The 22,337-nt window shown below is 46.5% G+C and overlaps 1 protein-coding gene across 2 annotated transcripts in view; it reads right to left on the bottom strand.

The window, feature by feature from the left end:
* WDR33 (WD repeat domain 33) overlaps nt 1-22,337 on the bottom strand; it is a 90,559-nt gene that overhangs the window by 1,712 nt on the left and 66,510 nt on the right. The window contains exons 8-21 of one of the 2 annotated variants that reach the window (XM_031451200.2): nt 17,900-18,026; nt 16,615-16,769; nt 16,435-16,513; nt 15,868-15,978; nt 15,412-15,506; nt 15,113-15,199; nt 14,750-14,889; nt 13,896-14,048; nt 12,182-13,270; nt 9,421-9,529; nt 6,193-6,631; nt 1,842-2,005; nt 1,642-1,734; nt 805-1,020 (exon numbers count right to left, since the gene is read on the bottom strand). In XM_031451200.2, coding sequence (XP_031307060.1) covers nt 805-1,020; nt 1,642-1,734; nt 1,842-2,005; nt 6,193-6,631; nt 9,421-9,529; nt 12,182-13,270; nt 13,896-14,048; nt 14,750-14,889; nt 15,113-15,199; nt 15,412-15,506; nt 15,868-15,978; nt 16,435-16,513; nt 16,615-16,769; nt 17,900-18,026 — 3,057 coding nt within the window. The remainder of the gene's footprint in view (nt 1-804; nt 1,021-1,641; nt 1,735-1,841; nt 2,006-6,192; nt 6,632-9,420; nt 9,530-12,181; nt 13,271-13,895; nt 14,049-14,749; nt 14,890-15,112; nt 15,200-15,411; nt 15,507-15,867; nt 15,979-16,434; nt 16,514-16,614; nt 16,770-17,899; nt 18,027-22,337) is intronic. The other variant, XM_010974627.3, reaches the window with a different exon arrangement.

Here is a 22,337-nt window from a genome sequence, read left to right as displayed (position 1 = left end):
GACTGGAAAGGGAGGCAGGTGAGCCGGGGAGTGGAGCACAGGCTGGGGCACACGGGCTGTCTTTCCAGCAGCCTCTGAAGTAGGCCACCTGTGCAATGGCCCGGCCTAACCTGCGGCCAAGCTGTACTTAGCATCTGGTAGCTATTACCCTGGGCTAAAAGTCAGTGCTCTAAAATAAAGATCCAAAGTTGCAAGTTGTAGAAATAATCCATTGCTCCCCTGGGGGAAAAAACCCTCCCAGACCATATTCCCCAAAGTCTTTGTGACTCTGGGCACAAGCAGTGTTCCTTCTGGGCCCATCCTAAAAAAAACCCACAGACCCTGAGAGAGGACAATTCTTCCTGCCACAGAGGACACCCTCGAGGGCTCAGAGCAGCCACTGGTGGACAGCACATCTGCCGGTTAGAGCAGGGGTCTCCCAGAAAGTCAGATAAGCAGAGAAAGTGCTGGGGCAGAGAGCTGGAGTGGAAACGTGCACAAACCAGGGATTCCTGGAAGCGAGTGGAGGAGACCTGCGCAGAGGGCCTGAGCTTGCGGTGGGCCAGTGAGAGCGCCGGCTGGCTGCAGTCTGAGCCCAGACTGCACCTGTGCTCTGTCTGGGAGCATGTGCCTCAGCACACTGCGAGCCCTCCCTGGTGGGCAGAGTGGGGAAAGGACCCTCAGGACCGCAGCGGGGGACAGACAGAACCGGCACATACCGGGATGGGGCTGGCCTGGAGACGAGGCTTCGGGTGGCCCCTGCAGGCTTAATGGCAGGGTGGTGGCGTCCGCAGCCCCAGAAGTGTAGGCACCGGCCCCGCTTACCTTTGCCTCCTCGGTCCTCGGAGGGACCCCCTGGCGCTTCCATGTCTCTGTGCTCAGAGGTCCCGGGTCCATCGTGCCAGGGTCGCTTTCGGGGCGGGAGGGACGCCATGTCCATGCCTTGGAGAGAAGAGGACCGCTCTCTGCTGGCTGGGGAGTGACCGTCGTGAGGGGGGTGGTCGGGGCGGGGAGCGTCCCGGAAATGTTCGTGACCTGGCCCTGAAACAGGAAACACAGATCCACAAAGCTAAAACCCTGACAATCTCATTATGTTACCGCATGGTGTGACCAAGAGCAGGCAGAAATTATGCCGGGTAAGCAGCAACTTAAAACCAACACGCATTCATGCAAGAAGCACTCCCTGAACACCCACCATAAGGCCAGGCGCACCACAGCACCCAAACAAAGTCAAGATTAGAAATCACATACCTCCTAAAAGAGGAGGAGGCAGGTAAGGTCCAGAAAACGGTTCTCAGACTCTTTAGTTTCAGGATGTCTTTACACTCTTACAAGTTATTGTGGACCCCAAAGAGATTTCATTTATGAGCGCTCCAACAATACTTGCCCCATTAGCAACCAAGACTGAGAAACTTTAGTTCATTTAGCCGTATTTCCCCCTAACGAAACAGTTCCGTGGAAGAGAGGTATTTAATATCTGGCTCATGGAAGAAGCTGGATTCCCACGTGCTTCAGTGTCCAGCCCACGTGTGAAAGGCCACCCAGCCCGCCACGGAGACGTGGCGGCTGAGGGGAGAAGCCGGGGGCCCAGGAGGGTCCGCAGGCCCTCTGCGCGCTGCCGGCCAGGGCCACCTTGAGCCACAAGCAGCTCCACTGCCTCACCTGGCTCTCTGTTTCCATCCCAGGAGTCTGGTTTCCGGCCTCCTTCAAAGCGAGGGAACTCATCAGGAGTGGGAAGTAAGCCCTTCCTCCCTCCTACACAGGGAACAAAACAACACCGCACTCAGATGAATACTGCAGGTGTCTTCGCAACAAGGTAACCTTCCCCCCCAGCTCTCCCAGGTCCAGGGTCCCCTGCTCACCTCGGGGGGTACCCCGACCTCGGCCTCTGAGATCTCTTCCTCGGGCTGCTTCATCAGAAGCATCAAAATTCTCCTCTGGCCCAAAGTCTTCAGGACCAGGAAAACCATCCCTTCCTCTGGGGGGAGCACGGCCCTCGTGTCTCGGCGGGGCTCCTCGTCTGAAGCTATTAGGGAAAAACAGCAGAAAATCCGCCTAATGGAATACCTGGCAGCTCTAAGTTTATGTTTCAAAGACGCAGAACAATATGAGAAGGTATGACACGATGTTAAGTGGGAGAAAAACAAAAACAAAATACAATTATGTATTTTCACACATTTCCCAATCCCAGTATGACAGGCAGAAACAGGCAGGAGGGAAAGGTACCAGAGCGTAGGGTATTTAATTTTCCTTCAGGTTTTTAGGAATGTAGCAGTGAGCACTGTTATATCATCCAGGTGCTTTACATGTATTGTTTCATTTCATTTCATCCTCACAACCACCATACGAAACTGACACTGTCATTAACTTTATTCTACCCATGAGTACACTGAGGCTCAGAGAGGTTAAGCCATCTATTTAAGGACACACAGTAAGTGTTCAGATTTGAACTCCTACAATCTTAATTCTCAGCCCAGGCTCTTCACCACTGCCTCCCAAATACTTTTCCTATTACCATTTACATTTGTACAAGGAATATTTATTACTTATATAATCAGAAAAAAGGGGGTTACAGATTCATGCCTGCTAACTGGACTGGACTTGTCTGGGGGCATCTGTTCTGCCAAGTGCCCCAGCCCAGAGCCTCAACTCAGGGGCAGGCCTGGCAGTCATGAACTTCACCAACAGCCCCACCCCGCAGCTGACTGGGGTCCAGGCAGGCACCTGGCTTGCGGGCAGCCCACCTGCTGGCAAGCTGGTGCCTGAGCTGGGGGATAGTGTCACCGTCTCTCAGGAATTCTGGAGCTGGGAAACTAAGTTGGCCGGGAGTGTTACTGCAGCAGGGCCATTATGAGGGCACCAGGGCTGCAGCAGGAGCCTGTGGGGAGGTAGAAAAGGGGGTCTGCCAGCAGGAAAGGTGCGTGAGCCCCCCAGAGAGGCCACAGAAACCGGAGAAACGATCAGAAGAGGGCAGGGGCTTGGGGCCCCCTCTCGGGCCAGGCCTCCTGCTTCCCCCAAGTCTCCATTCAGTCCCCGTTTTCTCCAACGTTTTATTCTGAAATCTTCCAAACTTACACTAATGATGAGAGTAGAGAGAAACACATGCACACACATCCTTTACACACACATTAATTCACCGGTTCTTCAGATTTTGCCACCTGGGCTCTGTCTTTTCTCTGTCCATCTATTAATAAATTCATCTTCTAAACCATTTCAAAATCAGCTTCACCGTGACGCTTCCTCCCTGGATCCCTTCCAAGAACAAGGACGGTCTCCTACATAACAGCACTGTTATTGCTCTAAATAACACGTGATCGTATTTAACATGTAGTCCAATTCCAATCTCTCCAATTGTCCTCAAAACGTCCTTTACTTGTCTGCACATACAGGTTTCAGGCAGGATCACACACTAGTATTTAGTGATCATGTCTCTTCAGTCTACTCTAGAACAGTCCCCCTCCCGCGTTTTACCTTTCATGACCTCAACACTTCTGAAGGGTCCATCCAGGTGTTTTACAGAATGTACCACAATTTGAATTTATCTGATTGCTTGCTCATGATTGGATTCAGGTAGAACATTTTTGGCAGAACTTAACACCTTCACAGTGATGCCAGTCTGTCTCGTTGCTTATGATGTGAATGTGTAGAGCAACCAAATTTCATTGCTACAAAGGCCCACTTTGTCCTTTGCAGTTATGTAATCTGTGGGGTGACAGTTCAGCAGTTCGAGAATATCCCGTTTCCCCGCCGTCTTTGACCCAATGCTTTTAGCATCACCTGGTGATCCTGCCTGAAGCAATTATGACACTGGCTGCTTAGAAAAAAAGTCATTTTCTAATTCTATCACCCCTCCTACATTCACAGCTTGGTGTTGTAGGGTAAAAAGAGCTCGCCCCCCTTCACTCCACCATTCCAGCTGTGAAGCTACCTTTCTTGTCCTGGGCTAACTTACTGAGCCACACTCCTGCGAGCAAAGGGATGTGCCCCGACGCTGGTGGAAGCAACCCCTCAGGTAGGCTGGGACTGACAAGAGCAGGAGCGTGTCAGCAGAGGGTGCGGCTCCCCTGAGACAGACTCAGGGAAGAAGCCCCAAACAGCAGGTCTCTTTTCTCGTCCGGGCACCCACCGCACAACTGCGCAAGCTACAGACAGACAGCGAGACTCTAATTTGCCCTAATTAGAAAACCCCTCCTGTTGTGGTCTAAACGTTTGTGTCCTGGGGGGAGGGCACAGCTCAGTGGTAGAGCGCATGCCTAGCATGCAAGATGTCGGGTTCAATCCCCAGTAAAAGAAAAAGTAACAATAATAAATTTTAAAAATAAATCTAATTAGTTCTCCCCTTCCAAGGAACATAAACGTTTGTGTCCTACCCCTGCCCCCCTAAAATTCATGGTGAAGCCCCATCCCCCATTGATTTTGGAAACGGGCCTCGGAGAACTGATCAGGTTGGATAAGGTTACAAGAACAGGGCCCTGGGATGGGCCTGGTGCCTGTAAGGAGGCGCCACTGAGAGCCTGCTCACCCTCCTTCCATCACGCATGGACAAAGGGTGGAGGTGGCTGTCTGCAAGCTGGGAAGGGAAGTCTCAGCAGAAACCCATCCTGCTAGACCTCGATCCAGGACTTCCAGCCCCCAGGACTATGAGAACTCAGATTTCTGCTGTTTAAGGCCCCCACCCACCGCAGCCCGTGTACTTGTTACGGCCCCCTGTGCTGAGTTGTACACCTCCTGGCAAACGGACCCCTCTCAAGTACATCTCCTCCTTTAACTGCTTTGTTTACTCAACAGTTACCGGGCAGCTGTGGTCTCAGTACCGTCACCACCACTGCTTCGGGTCCTGAGGACCTGCCCTCAGGAGCTGACATGTTCCCAAGAGATACAAGTAACGTGGAAATAAACACATCACTTACTGTCAAGCAGTGCTAAGCGCTCTGAAGAAATGTAAGGCAGGGTAAAGGAGCCGGGGGCAATGGGAGGAGAGAGCTAAGTGGACTGAGCCACACACAGCTGGGAGGCTGTGTCCCGGCAGAGCGACAGCCAGCACAATGGGTGCAGGACACGTCTGGCCCATCTGGAGAGAAGCGCGCAGCGCAGACAGCACCAGAGTCCAGTTGCGGGTCTGTCACTGACTGATGGAATGAATACAGCACAAATCCATGCACGCTGAAATCCGAAACTGCACAAGACGCAGATTCAAGAAATCAATGAAAGTTATGTTGATGCCAAAGCCACTGGAAGTGAGGCTCCTACAGACATACGAAGCCACTTCAAAGAGTGAATACTTGGATATCATTAAGAGAGGCCCGTAAGAAAGCTGGGAGCTCGAAATCTTTTTATTAAAAACTCCCCTCTGACAGCTGCTTCCCTTAACCCCCCAGTTTCACCCTCGCGGGCCATTTTCTCAACACAGCCCAGAAGATGAGACCGCTACCCCGGACTCAATTACCTACTAGCAACACTGGTGAGAAACATGATGGGGAAGGACAAGGGAGAAGGCGTGCCAGGCAGCGTGGCCCCGCAGTCCGACAGCTCCGCCTGAGGCCGCCCCTGCCCCAACCACCAGGTGGCCTCCCAGAGTCAGGAACCGCTCGCCTCTCGTGACCACTGTCTAAATGCTGACAGTAACACCCATCTCCCTCCTCACTGTAACGCTTAAATCAAGCAACATCTGGCACATGGTAAATAATTATCATCACTGATTATTCCAAGGCTCACGTGAGTTTACTAATTCTTGCTTTTTCCTCCGTATTTTTTTTTTAACCCCAAGCAAGTTGAGTGTTCAGGCCTGACCTCGACCTAATTTAACAGCAAGATTATTTTTCAGTTTGATTTGACTTTGTTAAGCTCTTTAGGCAATTACATAAAAACTACCTACTTAACAACTCCTTTATTCTCAATCTAAATATCTGTCTCTTATTTCATCATTCCAACCAAGAGAACCTACAGATTTCTAATCAAATCCAAGAAACTTTAGAGTACATTGATTCTCTTATCTCTTTAAAAGGACCAAAAAATAAGCAAAAAGAAAAAGATTTCTAAATTGTAGAGACAAAAAAGAACCACAGAAGAGTTAAAAGGCATATATATTAAGTCTAAACACTAAACCTAAAGAGGGTAGGGCACTCTCTTCCCAAGTGAGAGAGGAAAGAGACTTCCGTGGAGAGAACAGGTGAAAAGCTCTGGGGAAGAAACGAACCCCAGGTATCTGCCCACCTTTCTTCTCTGCGCCCTCGAAAGCGTGGGTCGTCGGGGTCCCGGGGGAAGCGCTCATCTCCAGGTCTGCGGCCTTCCCACGCCCCTGGGGGGCCCCGGGCTGCGCCCCGGCCATCCCCTTCACTGAACTCCCTGTGGTCAGGAGGAAACGGAGGCCCGGGGCCCCCACGCCTCCACTTCTCCTCTTGGGGTAAAGGTCCTCCTCGCCCCTCAAATTCACGTAACCGGTGGCCAAAGCGCTTGTCGGGGTGGAAGTCGTCCGGTCTGCTGAAGTCATCAGGGAAGTCCGGGTGCGGGCCGCGCCTGTCGGGGGGGCCCCTGCAGTCCTGGCCGCCGCGGAAAGGCCCCCTCTCGGGGCCGTGCTCAGGGCCACTGCCCTGCTCGTGCCGCCTCTCAGACATCGGGCCCATGTGGTGGTTTGGAGGCCCCCGCGAGTCACCTAAAGGAGACAAAACTGATGTTCAGCAGGTCCTCCCAGAATCCTGCCGACACGGGTCTGATTTTCAGCACCTTAAAACCTCAGAATGCATTCTTTTATTGAGAATGTTTTCCTTCCTCAGCCCCCAGCATACTTAGGAGACATATGTCTTTAAGGCCTCATGTAAGGGAAAGAACAAGGGTTTTGGGGTACAGATTTCAACTTCATCGCTCACTAGCTAAGCAACTCAACCAAGGGCAAACGACTAATCTCAAATGAGATCAGCAACTGCTGCTGTGAAGATGTGTTTAGAAAACATGAGAGCGCCTCACAGAATAAGCTTCCCTTCCCTGTCTCCGTTCGTTCCTTCTGCGATTTCGCTGGGTCCACCTGCTCCACCCCCAGGGAGGAGGCATCAGAGAAAACTCCCGCTGAAGGCCAGGAAGCCAAGCACCAGGAGCTCACCCCTGCACCTGCAAGGCCTGCAGAGCCCGCGGGGGCCCTGGGGCCGAAGGGCCAGGACCGCTCTCCTTCAACTCCTGGTTCACTTCACTGGATTTGTTAACTCACACTCGGATCCTTAGCAAAATCCTCGTGAGGTACGTGGAACCCTGCGCCTCTCCAGTAACTGCTCGGTGACCAAACAGCCTCGCTGTACTTCAGTTTCAGGGTTTATATAAACACTTCTTCTGCCCATTTCTGTGAATGATATCCCTCCGCTGTAATATTATCACCATTCTTTGCAGACAGTGCTTCAAAACCTGTTAAATATCTTTTAAACTATTTTAATATATGTACAAAGTACTGAGTAAAAATGTACTGAAAGAAAATGGAAGGAGGCCAGCTCCACTTAGTTTACCACCTAACTTTGAAGGGGTCTGTTCTGGCCACCGAATGATTACTGCAGCCACTGTAAATGTCTACCTGTTTTCAGTCAACATCCAATTTAACTCAAACATTTTTTAAAGGAGATATCAAAGGGACACTCTTGCTTCTAAAACAACTCAGTTTTCAAATGAAACTCCTCCCCTCACCAGGTGGCAGAGGCTTCACTGCTTCTCCCGCAATAAAGATGCACCCTTCCCCTTTTATCTCCCTTGGCCGCAACTCTCACCCACCCAGTGTCCCTCCTCTTCCAATTTTACTCACTTCTCTTGGCCATTTCAGTTCCTCCTCACCACCCAGCATGTGTAAAACACTTGCAAGTCTCAGGATAAACATACACTGTTAGAAGGACTCTCTGTCGTCTTAAGCTCTTCCTTTCCCACCTGCCTTCTCCCTTCCTTCAGTTAACCCAACCTCTCCACGCTGACCCAAGCGCCTTCTAGGCTGCCTCTGAGTTCAGATGTCCCAGACCCCCTCCTTCTGGTGCACAGCCCCTCCCTTCTCGGCAGGGTGCTGCAGCTAACGGCTTCTTCTCTGACCTTACGCTGCTCGGACTTGGTGTGAGCTCAGACACAGCAGACCCCTGACCTGAGGAAGCTGAACACATTCCAATCGGACTTACCTATGAATCATAATCCTCCCATTACCTCTATCTGCTTAAAAGTACCCTGGCTCCTCCAAGGAAAGAAACCCACCACTACAAATTAGAAGGGATGCGACGCTGGGGAATCCAGTAGGGGGTGGCAGGGCCACTTTTTCGGCTCTCCCTTCTCCCTTGGGTCCCTGGGAGGAGAAAGAGGAGGAAGGGAGTGGGGAGAGAGAGGTGAAGAGAAAGGGGGATGAGCGAGGAGGAGAGGGAACAGGCGGGACAGACACAGGTGGGAGAGGGAGAGAGGCAGGCTCTCAGTTTGCTGGTGGCTGCACTGAGGGTAACAGACTTCTCTTGGGTCCCCAAACCCAAACCCTCACTCTGATTGCTTTCTCTCTTTTGCCCTGTTGGCCACCACGCCACAACCTGAGACTAAGATAAACATTCTCCTAATTCCTTTACCGCTCCCTTGCCTACCGCTGATAACCACGTAAGTTCAAGAGTAAGCTTTACATTTCCAAAGTCCTAGGTCTGTAAATGCTGACCAAGGCTCTTCTTCACCTGACTAAATGGGGACAAGGAACCTAATGCACCGCGAGGCGCTGTGGGCTCAGCCCACTTGAAGCTGCGGGGAGTCCAGCTCTGTGTCGGGCACTCTCCACGGTACTCACGGTCCTCCGGTTTGTGTCCTCCTGTGAAAAGGTGCCCTGAACACCGACTCCGGCTCCAAGTTCACTTCCCCCAGCCCTCACGGCCCATCCTCGGCTCTCCGCCCACTTCCCTGGGGCTCTGGCTCCTCCCACGGCCCCTGCAGGCACCCTCTTTCCACCTAACTTGTCTCCACACGGCAGTTCTCATCTGTGTGCCTCCCACAATGACAAAGTTCTCATCTGTGTGCCTCCCACAATGACAACTTGAGGCACATGGCTTGCTTCTTCTCAAAGGGTGCCAACAACATAACCAGCTACAGAATTCAATGTATGACACAGTTTGAGGGGACAGAGGGGGTGATGTTAAAAATACTGTTAAAATCTCTGAATTCTTTATCCCATCAAAAAAATGTACACTGAAGCAGTGCAGCTCTCTGGGAGCACTCAGTCAGCTCCCCTTCTTTCCCAGGAGGTGGACGAGGCCAGCCTCGCGTAGTGAGGGGCTACTGCCCCTGAGCAGCCTGGGCCCAGCTGAGCGCCTCAAGGGAACCGCGGAAGATGGAGCCATTACCTGAGATGACTATGCTCTTATTTCCGCATTCTATCCATTACTTACCAATAAAACTACTGTAAGATTTACCCGAAGGTGGTGGAGAGAGCCCCCCACTCCGCCGAGCAGACTTTACCTTTGTTAGGGCCGGGTCCTGGTCCAGGGTTAAGGGGCGGGATGCGGCCTTGCGCCCCCTGCTGCCCTAGGCCTGGTATCAGGGGCGGGGGGCCTGCACTCTGTCCTTCCTGAAAAGATGTTTTTAAAGCGGGGGTGTGAAATCAAAGGCTTGTGCTTCATCAACAGCAATTTTATCACAACGTGACAGGATAAAAACACTAGGCGGCCCCAAAGCTTCCAGCAGTAAATATAGAGCTAGTGACATTATAGCAAAATTGTCCTTAAATTGGGGGGGGAAGGAGATACTTCTCCAACCATAATAAAAGGAAATGCTTATTTTAAATCTGCTGATAGTTTTTATTTAAAGCTAGATCTTTACCTGTAATGCCAAGCAAGAACCTTAACGGAAAGTCAGAAATCATAACATAAAAAGAACAACGCTCTGCACAGAGAAGGAACTTACGGCAAAAGTAAAGACCTGGAAATCTGCCAGGACAGGTAAACTGCTCTCACATCCACGATGCCTCTCTACCTACAGACAACAGTCCATCCTCTCAAGAGGTTATTATGGCTGGGTTTAAGGGGGAGCAGGAGAGTAAGAAAGGGGTCCCAATGAGCAAGACATTCACTCACTGCCGCCTCCTTCCACCCCTCTAGTGAGCACCGGCTGCTCATTCCCAGCCTCCTTCCCCAGACCTCGGCTTCATGGGTTCCTGCAGCTTCTGTCTGATATAAGCCTGCTGCTCTGATCCCGAGCCTCCTGGCCTCGGAATCCCAGAGCTCAGCCCCAGTTTGTCCCTGGTCCTAATATTCCGTGTTTTTATCTAGCCATGTCTAAACTCTGATTCCCCACACTGCCCAGTGACCTTGGATCTAGTCTCCTGACAAAGAAACAAATAAATAACCAAATATTTATATATATGTATTTCAAAACCGTCAAGAGCAAACCTGTCTTCTCTCTCCACACCAGCTACGTGAAAGAGCTGCCCGGACAGGACTCACTGGCAGCCCTGCAGTTACGAACGGCATCGTTCACCCAGTGCCAGTCATCTCCACACTCCTTCGTCTCTTGTCCCCTCTGCTCAAGGACAGCTCTTACCAGCATCTTTCACACTATCACCTTAACACCTGAAAGCCCTTCCATTCAATTTCACCAAGTAAAACAACTGGTTTAAATAACTGACCTGATCCACGTTAAGAAAGCCAGATCTCAGAATATAAGAAATAGGAGCAAAGACTTTCATCAGGCAACTCTTGAGATTTGAAATGCCCTATAAGGTATTAAACCTCCATTCTCATTCCACCAATACTTCTATAGGCCAATTAAATTTTTAGTGTCATTATGCTTTTCAGGTATAAAATCTTTTACTATATGACATAATAAAAACTCTTACTGAATTGTCCCCAACAGGGCTGTCCTCTTGAATCCGACGTTTATATAATTTAAGTCATAAGGTGGCAGCTAAAGTTCATTATGTTTTTATCCTCCAAAAGGGAAACTGTTAATTTACTAACATAAGGTAAGTAGGTAAATATTATAAACAAACACAAATATACTGTGTTAATAAAATATAGAATACTTCAAGTTTTAGGGCAGTTCTGGAGGACAAACATAGCTCTATTAAACATCTAAATTCTGAAAAGTGTCCAATAAACTCTGGAAGTAAATCCAAATGCCATCAGATCCTTCACTGCTGTGACATTTTTAAGTTCTGTAAGGTCTGCTGAAGAGCGGCATGTCATCTCCTTACGTAGCTAGTTATTTTAATTCAGTGACTCCACTGGTCACCCTCACATTACAGAGGTGTTTTCTACACACGTATCAGCAGCTTGCCCTCTTCCAAGTGGAGACCCAGGGAGTCCACACTAACTCACTCCTTCACTCACTTTTGGTCCACAACTGACTTCAAGGACACCAACCCAGTTGTTCCTACCCAAATAATGCTTCCAGTCTATGACTTTCAGAAAAATGTAAAAACCACAGGCCAAACAGTGTTCACTCCATTCCTGCTCCCGAGGTCTTTCTGTAACTCGCCCCAGGCAAATGGAGCTCTCCTCGCCCCATCCCTCAAGCACAAGCTGAGCACACGGGTAATAAAGCTTGGCTGAATAACAGAATCCTCTGAAAGGGCCACGAGAAGTTCTACGGAAACGCCCCCTCCTGTAAATACTTCCATCCATGAGCTGAAAACAACTTGAACAGAATTTCATCCAAAGGGTCACCACTTGAAAATGCGCAAGTCTGGACTCGGAGATCTCTAAAAGCACTCACTGAAGTGAACAGTGAGGTCACGGTCTACGGTGAACTCCTGAGTTAAACACCTTGCACTATCTTAAAAAGTAGAGCCGACCGGCAGGTCAGCAGGCAGAGAGAAGGTGGCTGGGCCGTCTGGCGAACCCATGAAACCAAGCCTCCAGCGCAGAGAGCCCAGGAGAGGCAGCAGCCCAGAGCCAGCCCCGCGTCCTCCCAAGCCACAGCCCTTCCGGAGCCCTGGGACACTTGTGAACAGCATTCAGGTCAGAGATCATCTTTCCTGGAAGGACCTCTGTGAAAACACATAGTTTCAGAAGTAAAGCTTCATACTGCGATCTAGTTCATGGTCTACTTAATCATCTGTTTCTCTGCTCAGCCATGATGCTAGTCCCCACCACCACCACTACTGAGAAGACGTTCTACCAGCTGCGACTGCCTTTCACAGCATTCAGAAGTGCCGCCTCAGTGCAGAGTGTGTTTTCCCCAAATGTTAATTAATGCCTGCAAGTTGGAAAAAAAATAATACCTGGTTGAAGGGGGCCCGGGGCCCATCACCTAGCAGAGCTGTTTTCTGCTGCTGGAATGGTATTGGCCCTTGAGATGGATGTGGCCCTCTTGCCGGGTTCTGCTGTCCCTGAGGTCCAGGGGGCCCTTGCATGCCACCCTGGGGTGGAGGTCCCAAAGAGCCCTGGGGCGGCCCCTGCTGACCTTGTGAGCCTGGAGGCCCTCGCAGTTCCTGCGGAGGGCCCAGCATTGATCCTTGGGGTGGAGGCCCCTGCATGCCCCGCATCTCCTGGGGGCCCCGCATCTCCTGAGGCCCGTGTCCCAGCAGTCCACTTGGAGGATGAGGTCCTCTCATCTCTTGAGGCGGGTGGCCCAGCATCATCCCTTGGGGAGCAGGGCCCTGATTCTCTCGGGGGCCAGGAGGGCCCTGCATTCCTCTTGGATTCAATCCCATCAGAGGTCCCTGAGACACAGGACCTTGGATCCCTTGAGATCCTGGCCCGCCTTGTATCCCATGAGGATGAGGAGGTCCTTGCATTCCTCTGGGACCAGGTGGTCCCTGCATACCTTGAGTACCAGGAGGTCCCTGAGGGCCCAAGTGACCCTGCGGGCCAGGTGGGCCTTGTGGGCCTATGTGACCTTGTGGGCCAGGCGGACCCTGAGGACCCATATGACCTTGAGGACCAGAATTACCCTGTGGTCCAGGTGGTCCTTGAGGTCCCAAAGGGCCATGAGGTCCAGGATGTCTTTGCATTCCTTGGGGCCCGTGCATGTCCTGAGGCCTCGGCAACCCCTGGGGCGGGCCCTGGGGTCCTTGTGGTCCCATGAATCCTTGTGGCCCCCCACCTCCCTGATGCAGTGGGGGACCTTGTGGTCCCATTTGTCCCTGGGGTCCAGGTGGTCTAAACTGCCCCTGTGGACCTGGAGGCCCCATTTGAGCCATGTTCATTGGCATCTGCTGAGACGGATGAGGCTGCTGAAAACCTTGAGGAATCTGAGACATTGGGCCTTGTCCTGGAAAGGGCTGGGGTCCCAGGAGAGGGGTGCCGGATGAAGGAGGAGGCTGAATTTGCTCAGCCTGCTTCTGTGCAAGTCTTTCAATTTTAAGTTGCTGGAAAGAAAGAAAAAGCATACTGATAAATAAGCCAGAGACCTTAAAGATGACAACACTGCCTTCACTTATTTCGTTGGAGGAGCCTCAAAACAATCATGTGACGTCAAGTGACCTCTTAATGCACCAATGGTAACCAGCGTCTGTATGGCACTCAAGACGTTCTGAAAGAACTCAGGCTGCCAGACTCACTCTAGAACACTTCTTTTTAGGTGCTGGGAAACAGCAGCACCTTTAAGACGGATTATTTATATCCGTCTTGATCAGGGAAAGCCCAACAATCTACTAGTGTTTCATTCTTACAAGAACAAACCATCTGCTCTAGAGCTGACAGAAAAACTCTTATCTGTGGATAAATAAGTGAACCCAAATTAAAACTATGTCGGCTTTATCTTGTCTAGTAAAAATGTAACTTAGATCTACTCTCTGCTTGACTGACCTGGTTTTAGAAGTCTGAGAAACAGGATTCTTTTAGAAACTAGCTTCCTAATGCAGCAACAAGAAACGGTGCCACTCATCAGACCCACCCAAGTGTCCCCTCCCTTCTCCTTCAGGGCACGTCAATAAAATGTGGCATGCTACTCTCCTAGATCATCCCGAATCCCCCCAGAAGGGCTTCACGCACCTCGAGCAGCTGTGGGTTAGTGTACTGCAGCGTGGCCATCTCTTGCTCAATTTCTGCTTGTGTTTTTTTCTTCTCTTCCAATTTAATGTCCTCTTTTCTGTCATTCAATACTTCGTTTGGGGCAGGAATTGGAACTTTATTTTGCATCCAAGCCTTGGTAAAGAAGAGAAGATTAAAATATGCCCTAAGTGTGTAAATTATAATGACAGAATGAGAAAAACCACTCTGTAATGTCATTGGCTCATTCCAACCTGGTGAATACAAGTCAGCTCACCTGATAAACTAGCTTTATTTCTAACGCTAACTCTTAGTGACACGGGAGTGAACTCAGACAAGCACATTTCTAGGTAGAAATTGCTAAGCTGATAAAAAAAGCTGTAAGATCTTGCATGTTATTAGGATATAAAGCCTGCCTGTCCAAAAAAACCAAAACACCAAAAAATGAAAACAAACAAACAAAAAACCTGCCTGTCTCTTCCAAAGGGCATGTGTGCTTTGTGTTGAGGGAAGAAATAAAGTGGAAGACAGACAAACAAATGTCAGAGAATCACTGTACTCTTTCTGCTCTGTCCCTTTTTTCCTCCTTCTGGTGGCTCAGACGATAACAAGCAGGTAAGAATAAGAGAGCATCTGGAGAAGGCGCATGACAGACTGAGCACTAACTGCAGAGGGGCGGCCGGGAACTGCGTCTAAGGATGCCTGAACTCCGTGAAGAATGCTCAGAAAAAGTCTGTGGTACAGAAATACCTTCAACTGATGAGATAATCCAAGAGAAACCGATTTCTGCACCTCAGTTAGCCTCACCCAGCAGCGTCTCCAGTGTCTGGACGCAGGAGCCACTCCCAGTCACTCACCTGCTGGAACTGGGCAGGAATCGGCTTTGCATAAGGAACTTTCTTCTGAGGGACTTTTTTCTGATCTTTTTGCATCACCTCCTCCATTCCCCAGTCTAAACCTGGAATTGTCATCTCAATTTCATTGGATTCATCTTTCCCTGGAACCATAAAGAGAAGTAGTTAGTCAAGAAAATGAAAGAAAGTGGCCACTTCATCAGTGAACATATTTTTAGAAGGACAGATTCTAAACGTATGCAGTTCACATCACTTTCATCAACATTTTGCAACACTTTGGCATTTTCAAAATAATTTAATATCATAATGATAAGAAATAGGTAAAATTATAGAAAAAGCAAAATTTATAGGTACAACGTCTCTTACCCATCTGTTCTTGCTCCATAGCTAATTTTAGCTGTTCCGGTATTCCCATCCCTGGAATCACTGCCAGGCTATTAGGTTCAAGGTCATCTATAAATAGGAATACAGCCATTGTCAGTAGATATCTTATAAATGTAGTAGGCCAATAAAATCAACACTTTATAAAAATGAAATTATTGTTGGTGATTTCTGAATCAATAAATTATAAAACTAAAATTAGTTTTGCTTAATCTTTTCAATACCCAACACTTTTATAACAGAATATCAGATTTCAAAGAAGGATAAATGTGCAAGAACCTCACCATATTCCACTCCATCTTCAGACATTCCAGGTAATAGGTTCAGATTATACCGATCTCGCATTTTATCACCTGGTCGGTTTCGGGTCCAAAATTTGCTGTCAAAATAAAAGTTTTTGGAGCAGGGAAGAGAGGAGTATGGTTTCAGTGTATTTCTGGTCACTTAACAGTACTAAGCAGTCCTCCGGCAAAAACAACACAAATTTACAATGCCCTATTCTAAAATTTTTAAATGTAGAAAAGATTTCTTTTTAATCAGAAGACAAAACAAAATTCAAATAACAAAGTCACATTCAATACCCAATCTCCTCATAATATATATTTATAATCACTACAAACATGTGCCTAAGAATAAGTCATACATATTAATACATCCATCTATCAGTAAAATGAGTATGTACTTATTTCCTGCTGCTTCATGAAGACAGTATCGCTTGTTATTTCTGATACAACTCTTACCTAGTGTGGTCGTTTGAACCTGAGCAGAGAATGTGTCCAAGAGGATGCCAAGCCAGACTCCAGATCATTCCTTCGTGGGCCATCTCCATCCCCCCCACTTCCTTCTCTACCCTGTAATGGCACCACACAAAGTAGTGTTTTTCACAGAATTTAACCTCCAAAAAAAACAAAAATAAAAACCTCCCCTCAAAACATTTTCTTTTAATGTAATGAAGCCAGCAAAGTCTATTACTTTGAACCTGGTCAGTTCCACGTGATTCAGGGGTACTGATTTGTCATCCACACTCTTTTATTCAAAGAGCACCTCAGAGGGAAGATGGCTCAGAATCAGCCTCACCACAGGAAACAAGGAAATGGGTTTTATTCTCCCTTCACGACTTCTATACCCAAAAACAGAGGGGCTCAGTCTTCCATTCTAAGCTGAGTTTACAGAATTGAAAGCTGTAGGAAGTCTCTGATACAGGACATATGAATAATCAGAAAAAACAGAAAATATGATGATTTTTACACTTTCAGGTGCTCCTGTCATAAAATTTACAGCTTCTTTACATAATAAGCATCACATACCCAACATGCCAGAATAACAAAGAGCCGTCAGACCCTCCACTTGCAAAAAGTCCTTCATGAACAGGATGCCAGGCCACAGCTGTAAACAAAACACGGGGAGGAACAGAAACTATCAGGATCTCAGAGCCCTACAGGTGACAGCAGGTGACTGTCAGAATGGGAGCATATCACAGCCCTGACCTGTAGCTTCTTTCTTATGACCTCGGAAGACTTGGAGCTCTTCTTTCAGGTTTCGGATGTCAAAAAGTTTACAGAGATGGTCACGGGATGCTGTGAGTAGCCAGTTGCCATTGAGATTTAATTTCACTTCCATGACTGTGTTTTTATGGGCGTGACTAGAAACAAAGCACCAAGAAGATAATCTGTCAGAATTCAAAACAAGTATAAATTAATATAATTGAAAAGCACATGGTTGTCAAGATGGCAAGAAGGTTGGCCTAGAGGTAACACGGCACGTAACGTTACAGGACCGCGGTTAAAAGTGCAGGCGGAAGAAGCAGGTCAAAGACAGAGAGAATGTCCATCAGCTAAGCACGGTTTTCATCAACCAGTTAAAGGAGAAGCAGAGCTTTAGTTGGACTGTGAAGCAGGGGAAGCGCTTGAACACATAAATTAATATTCAGTAAAGCTCATTTAAAAATTGAATGAAGCATCTCGTTAAGACAAAGCATAAAGAAGGGCCCAGGGCAGTTTGAGGGTTAATTGGACCGAAAGACCCTGCAGCAGCTGAGGCCGGCACGTGCCCGTCTCTGGGGAGCACCATGCTGCTGGCTGTGGCCGCTGGAGCCGTATGACGGGGCCGCCTTGCTCCCGCCTGCTCACTTCCCTGTCAGAGGGACCGGGACACAGCTGCTTGGTCAAAAAGATGTTGACAACGTACTCGTGTAACTGTCGATGTTTACAGATGATTCAAAGAGGAAATTTTATTATGTGGCTGCATCATAAATGAACACCTCACAATAAATGAGAACTGAGTCAAAAATGGAAGTGGGGGAGGATAGCTCGGCAGCAGCGCGTGTGCCTGGAGTGCACGAGGCCCTGGTGCAATCCCAGCACCTCTGTGAATGGGGGAAAAAAAGGTCTTTGCATCACCAGTATTCAAATGTGCTAACAAAAATGGAGGGAGAGTTTTTCCATAAATTGATGCACTGACATGGAGAAAGCCGGGCTGTGTCTAATAAACGGCACACACGGCAACTCCATACAGCGCCACAATGTATCATGCCTCCCCACCCCAGCTGAGTTACATTTAGGCGCGTGTGGCAGAACAAACATCAAGCCTTATTTCATCAGGAAGTTAGAGAGAAATCCTATTTAATCAGTAAGAAGTCTACAGATAAAGGCCATCTGTTGTCTACACCATTTTTTTCAGGAATACACAGAGGAAAGAAAGCTGGAAGTGAAAGAATACACACAGCTTCACTCCCCTCTGCTTAGGGGCCAAGCCGGGGTTCCTATCACTTACAGTGTTGCAAGACTCTGCCCAGTCTTGGGATCCCAGAACTTGATTGGCTGTTGACTATCTTTACTTCCTGAAACAACTAACCCTTTTGTTGGATGCCAGTCTACACATTTCACATCAGCACCGTGCCCTGTCGGAAACAAGTTAACACAAAAATCTAATCAGCATATACATATTTAAAACAGGACTGCATTCTAATTTAAGCCAAAGTAGAGAAACCTGTGAAATGTTTTGATCTTAGTGCTCAGTCATCTTAAACTTCTTGAAAACCTCTTTGGTCTCTGTGTCTGGAAGACTTCTGGATATAACCACCTGTCTTTCTAGATGCCCAGGAACCATTCTCTCCTCCTGGAACTAAGCACATCTTCTCACTCACCTGCTGCACCTCTCAGGCCCCCATGTGTAAAAGCGCTTGAAACTTTACAGGATCTTCTACGGATTGTCGGAATAATTAGAAACAATTCTGGTCATTCACTTTAGCTTCCCCACTTTGCAACAGTCCTTATGGACCCAAATTCCTAAATTCAGATTCAGACACCACCACTTTCTGGAACAGATGTGACAATAGGAAAAGTATTCATTCCATCTTTCTGATCCCACTTCCTGAAATGCAGGATGAGAAACGTGATGCCTGCTTCACTGGCACGTCACCCGAGATGACAGGAAAAGCCAGCCTTGTGAGCGCTCACTGTAGGGCAGGCAGGGTACCGAGCACTCAGTTCGTTCATCCTTACGAAGTCCTGAAGCCCTGAGACTGCTGGACTCATCCCAGTCTTCAGGAATACAGGGACAATCCTCTTACCACAGAGCCAGAGCGTGAGGTGACATCACAAATGTTACAGATCAGCTGTTACTAATAATCACTAGTGAAAATCAGAATTCATATGGCAGAAAAATTTTTTTTGAAAAACGGGGTGCTGTCCAAAAAGAGTGTCAAGAATAGTGTATATACAGCAAATGCCCGGAGAGGCAGGTGGAGAGTGAGGTAAACAGCATTCGAAACGGCTCCTTCTCTAACCTGGAGGAAATCCAGCTTCTATGAAAGTCTGAGGTGGGAAGGAGGAAGGATACAGGAGAAAAGAAAAGGAGGGACGCAGGGAAGAAGGAAGAGGCGGCACAGAGGCCCTGGGGGGTGAGTGTGCACCAGTGCAGAAGGGGAATTCGCAGCCCATAGAGGCAAGGACTGATCTAAGATCACACCCCATGCAGGCAAGTACTAGGGCAATGCCAGCTATCTGGAGAGCAGTTTGGTAATGTGTATTAGAAGCATGAAAAAAGTACATACCCTGCAACCCAGTAAGTCCATGTCTCAGAATTTACCATACGGATATAACTGCTGTCCAAAAAGACTGGTTTACAGGAGTGTTTTATCGATAGTTTATTTTTAAATGTCCTTGAATAGGAAATAAATATATTACAAAATAAACTTCGGTATGGCATGTGTTCAATGGAATACGATGCACCTTTTATAAATGATCCTACAGATAACTGAATGGTGATTAAAATGTTCATGATCCTGAGTCTATTTAAAAAAGACAAGACACCAGTGTGTACAGCATTCCAGACACCATCACTGTAAAAGACAAACAAATCAGTAACATGAGTGACTGTGTGCAGATCTATACAGAGAAAAAAGGCAAGAAGCCTAGACACCAAGCTGTTAACAGAAATATTACTACACTGGGTGGTAGTTTTAAGGTGATCTTATTTCTCTGTGTGTCTCCTATTTTTAACTGTACTACAATAAATATGTATTATTTTGTAACTAGGATCTGAAGGTGGGAAGGGGAAAAGAGGTTTTGTTGTTACCTTAATTTTATTAAGAAAAAAGAACTGAGAATGGAAAAATTGAATAGAAAGAGAATTGAGTCCCCCAGCCCCTTGCTTGCCTTAAGAACTTTCAGTGTTATTAATGATCTGATCCTAAAAAGATATGGCCAGGGAATTTAAAAACTTTAAGGGCCAGTATCTCCTAAAATTAAATATTATGGAATGATATGTATGTATTTTAACCAAATTTGAGTAGAAAGCACATGAGAAACCACTTAAAATGTGGTGCTCTGTGCAAAAGAGTTCATATTCTTGGCTGCCATCTCCACCCTCACCTTCTCAGGGACACTTTTATTACATAAAGAAAGTATATCTGTTTAAAGGAATTTGTGCAAAAACAAAAGAACTGTCAACCCAAAAGACGGGAACTATATATTTTAGCTGCTTTAATTTTGTTTTGTGAAGTTTTCTAAAATACTTAAGTAGAAATCAAACAAGGGAGAAATGCCATCCATCCTTTTCTGTTAAATGAATTTACCCACATCCACATCCATCACTAAGATAAAGCAAACTGACTGGAACTGATTCTTGGGTATTATTTTATTGGTCATTGTCCCTAACAATTTTATAGACTACTACTACCAGCAAACATGCACACTTCTTCTGTATGCAAAGCGTGTACACTGAGCGATCATTTTACATATGAAGATTATAAAGTACAGATAGCTTAAATAACTCGCCCACAGTTACACAAGTGATACGTGGCAACGCAGACGTCTACATGCAGGGAGCCAGCCCCCAGCCCACTGCTCTTAGCACCTATTCTGTACTGCGTGACAGGTTAGCTTAAAACTTACAGAAGGAAAACGAAAATATGGGCCTTCCTGTTTATTTCTAATGCATGAAGACTCCTTGAAGGGTGGTACATCGCACACATGGTACTGAAATAGAAGAGGAACTACTCAAGCCTTCACATTATTTTATTTTTGAACCACGTGCAATTATTATCTACTTTAAAAAAATTAAATACAAATAAAGTAATCTAAGAAAATATGTACAAAAAAAGTACGTGCAGCTTGCTAATAACACTTGTGGCTTAAAAGGAGACACACACGTGCTCAAAAATGCATAAAATGTGTCTGAAAGAATACACAAGAATCTAATATTAACTGCTTCCAAGAAGAGGAACTGGGTACCGGGGGAACAAGGCTAAGGAGCCTTCACTGTATATTGTTTGGTAATTTTTAAATATTGAAAAATGTGAATGATTTATTGAGAAAAAAATTAAATTAAAAAATTTAATTTACTAAATAACAGTGGGTTGATTACCTCTGGAAAGTGGATATGAAATCTTTATAAGTTGCATATCATTTTTACAATTTTTAATGAAAAAAAAAAAAGGAATACATTAAGCTGGCACAGAGGCAAACTGCTATGTAACTGGCTCCTTCTCCAGTGGAAAAAGTCACTGAATTCTCAATGAAGTGACAAAAACTACTTCAAACACAAGATTCTATCCTCTCATTTGATTTTGCTACATTTAGATCCAGAAGAATCAGACTAGTGAAATTTATCCTATGAAACAAATTTTAAAGGATTTTTTTAAACTTTTATTTTTAAAAGATGGTATTTGAAGCCTTGTTCATAATAGTAAAAAAAAAAAAGTATAAAAAAATTTTAGAAGTAGAATGATTAAATGAACTGTGCCATAGCCCAGAAATAGAAGAAATAAACATACAAAGATTAAAATGAAGATTCTGGAAGAAAGAAAAATGCTTATGAAATAAACTTTTAAAAAGCAAACATAATATAGGCACAAATGGTGCGTATCCTGAGGCTGGTTATAAAAATGTACATAAGAGTGAGCAGGAAATTTAAATGCTATTGGGACAGTGAAAACAAAGTTAAGGTTTTTCTAGTCTTATTTCCTCTAATGCTTGTGGTTTTAGCCATAAATAACATGGGTTGGATTTTGTGTATGTGTTAACTTTTGGTATGTTTTTAAAATGAGAAGAAAAAAAAAAAGCAAGTTACTTTGCTGAGTAACAGCTTATCCATCAAATTAGCAAAATCTAATTGGTGACACCCAGTGCTAAGAGTAACAGGCACTCTTATGCAGAACTGGTTGGAAAGTAAATTAGTACAACTTTCGGGGGAGGCCATCTGGCCCTACCTATCAAAATGTTAAATGCTCACAGTCTTTAATTCTGTAACTTCTCTGCTAGGAGTTCACCCTATGTCTGTAGCTGTCAAAGTACACCAACATTTATATACAAAGGTATTTATTGTACCTGGTTTGAGTTATAAGACTGGAAACAACGTAAATATAAATCAATGAGGGGTTATTTAGAAAAATTAAGGTAAATCTATATAATTGAATACAACACAGCTGTTAAAATTGAGGCAGAAAGGAGAAACTTTTTGGAGTGATAGAAATGTTCTGTATCTTGATTGTGGTGGTGGTTGCAAAAATGAAGCAGTGAGAAGGAACTTTTTGGAGGGACTGAAATGTTATGTATCTTGATTATGGTGTGTATATTTGTCAAAATTCATAGAACTGTACACCAAAATGGGTGAATGTTACCACCTGTTAACTTATACCTCAATAGGCCCGACTTTTTAAAAATATAAGCAGAAAAGCAAGGTGTAATTTAGCCCCGTTTGTAAAAAG

This window comes from Camelus dromedarius, chromosome 4, assembly GCF_036321535.1.
Source record: "Camelus dromedarius isolate mCamDro1 chromosome 4, mCamDro1.pat, whole genome shotgun sequence".
NCBI lineage: Eukaryota > Metazoa > Chordata > Mammalia > Artiodactyla > Camelidae > Camelus > Camelus dromedarius.
This window is presented reverse-complemented; position numbering and strand designations above follow the sequence as displayed.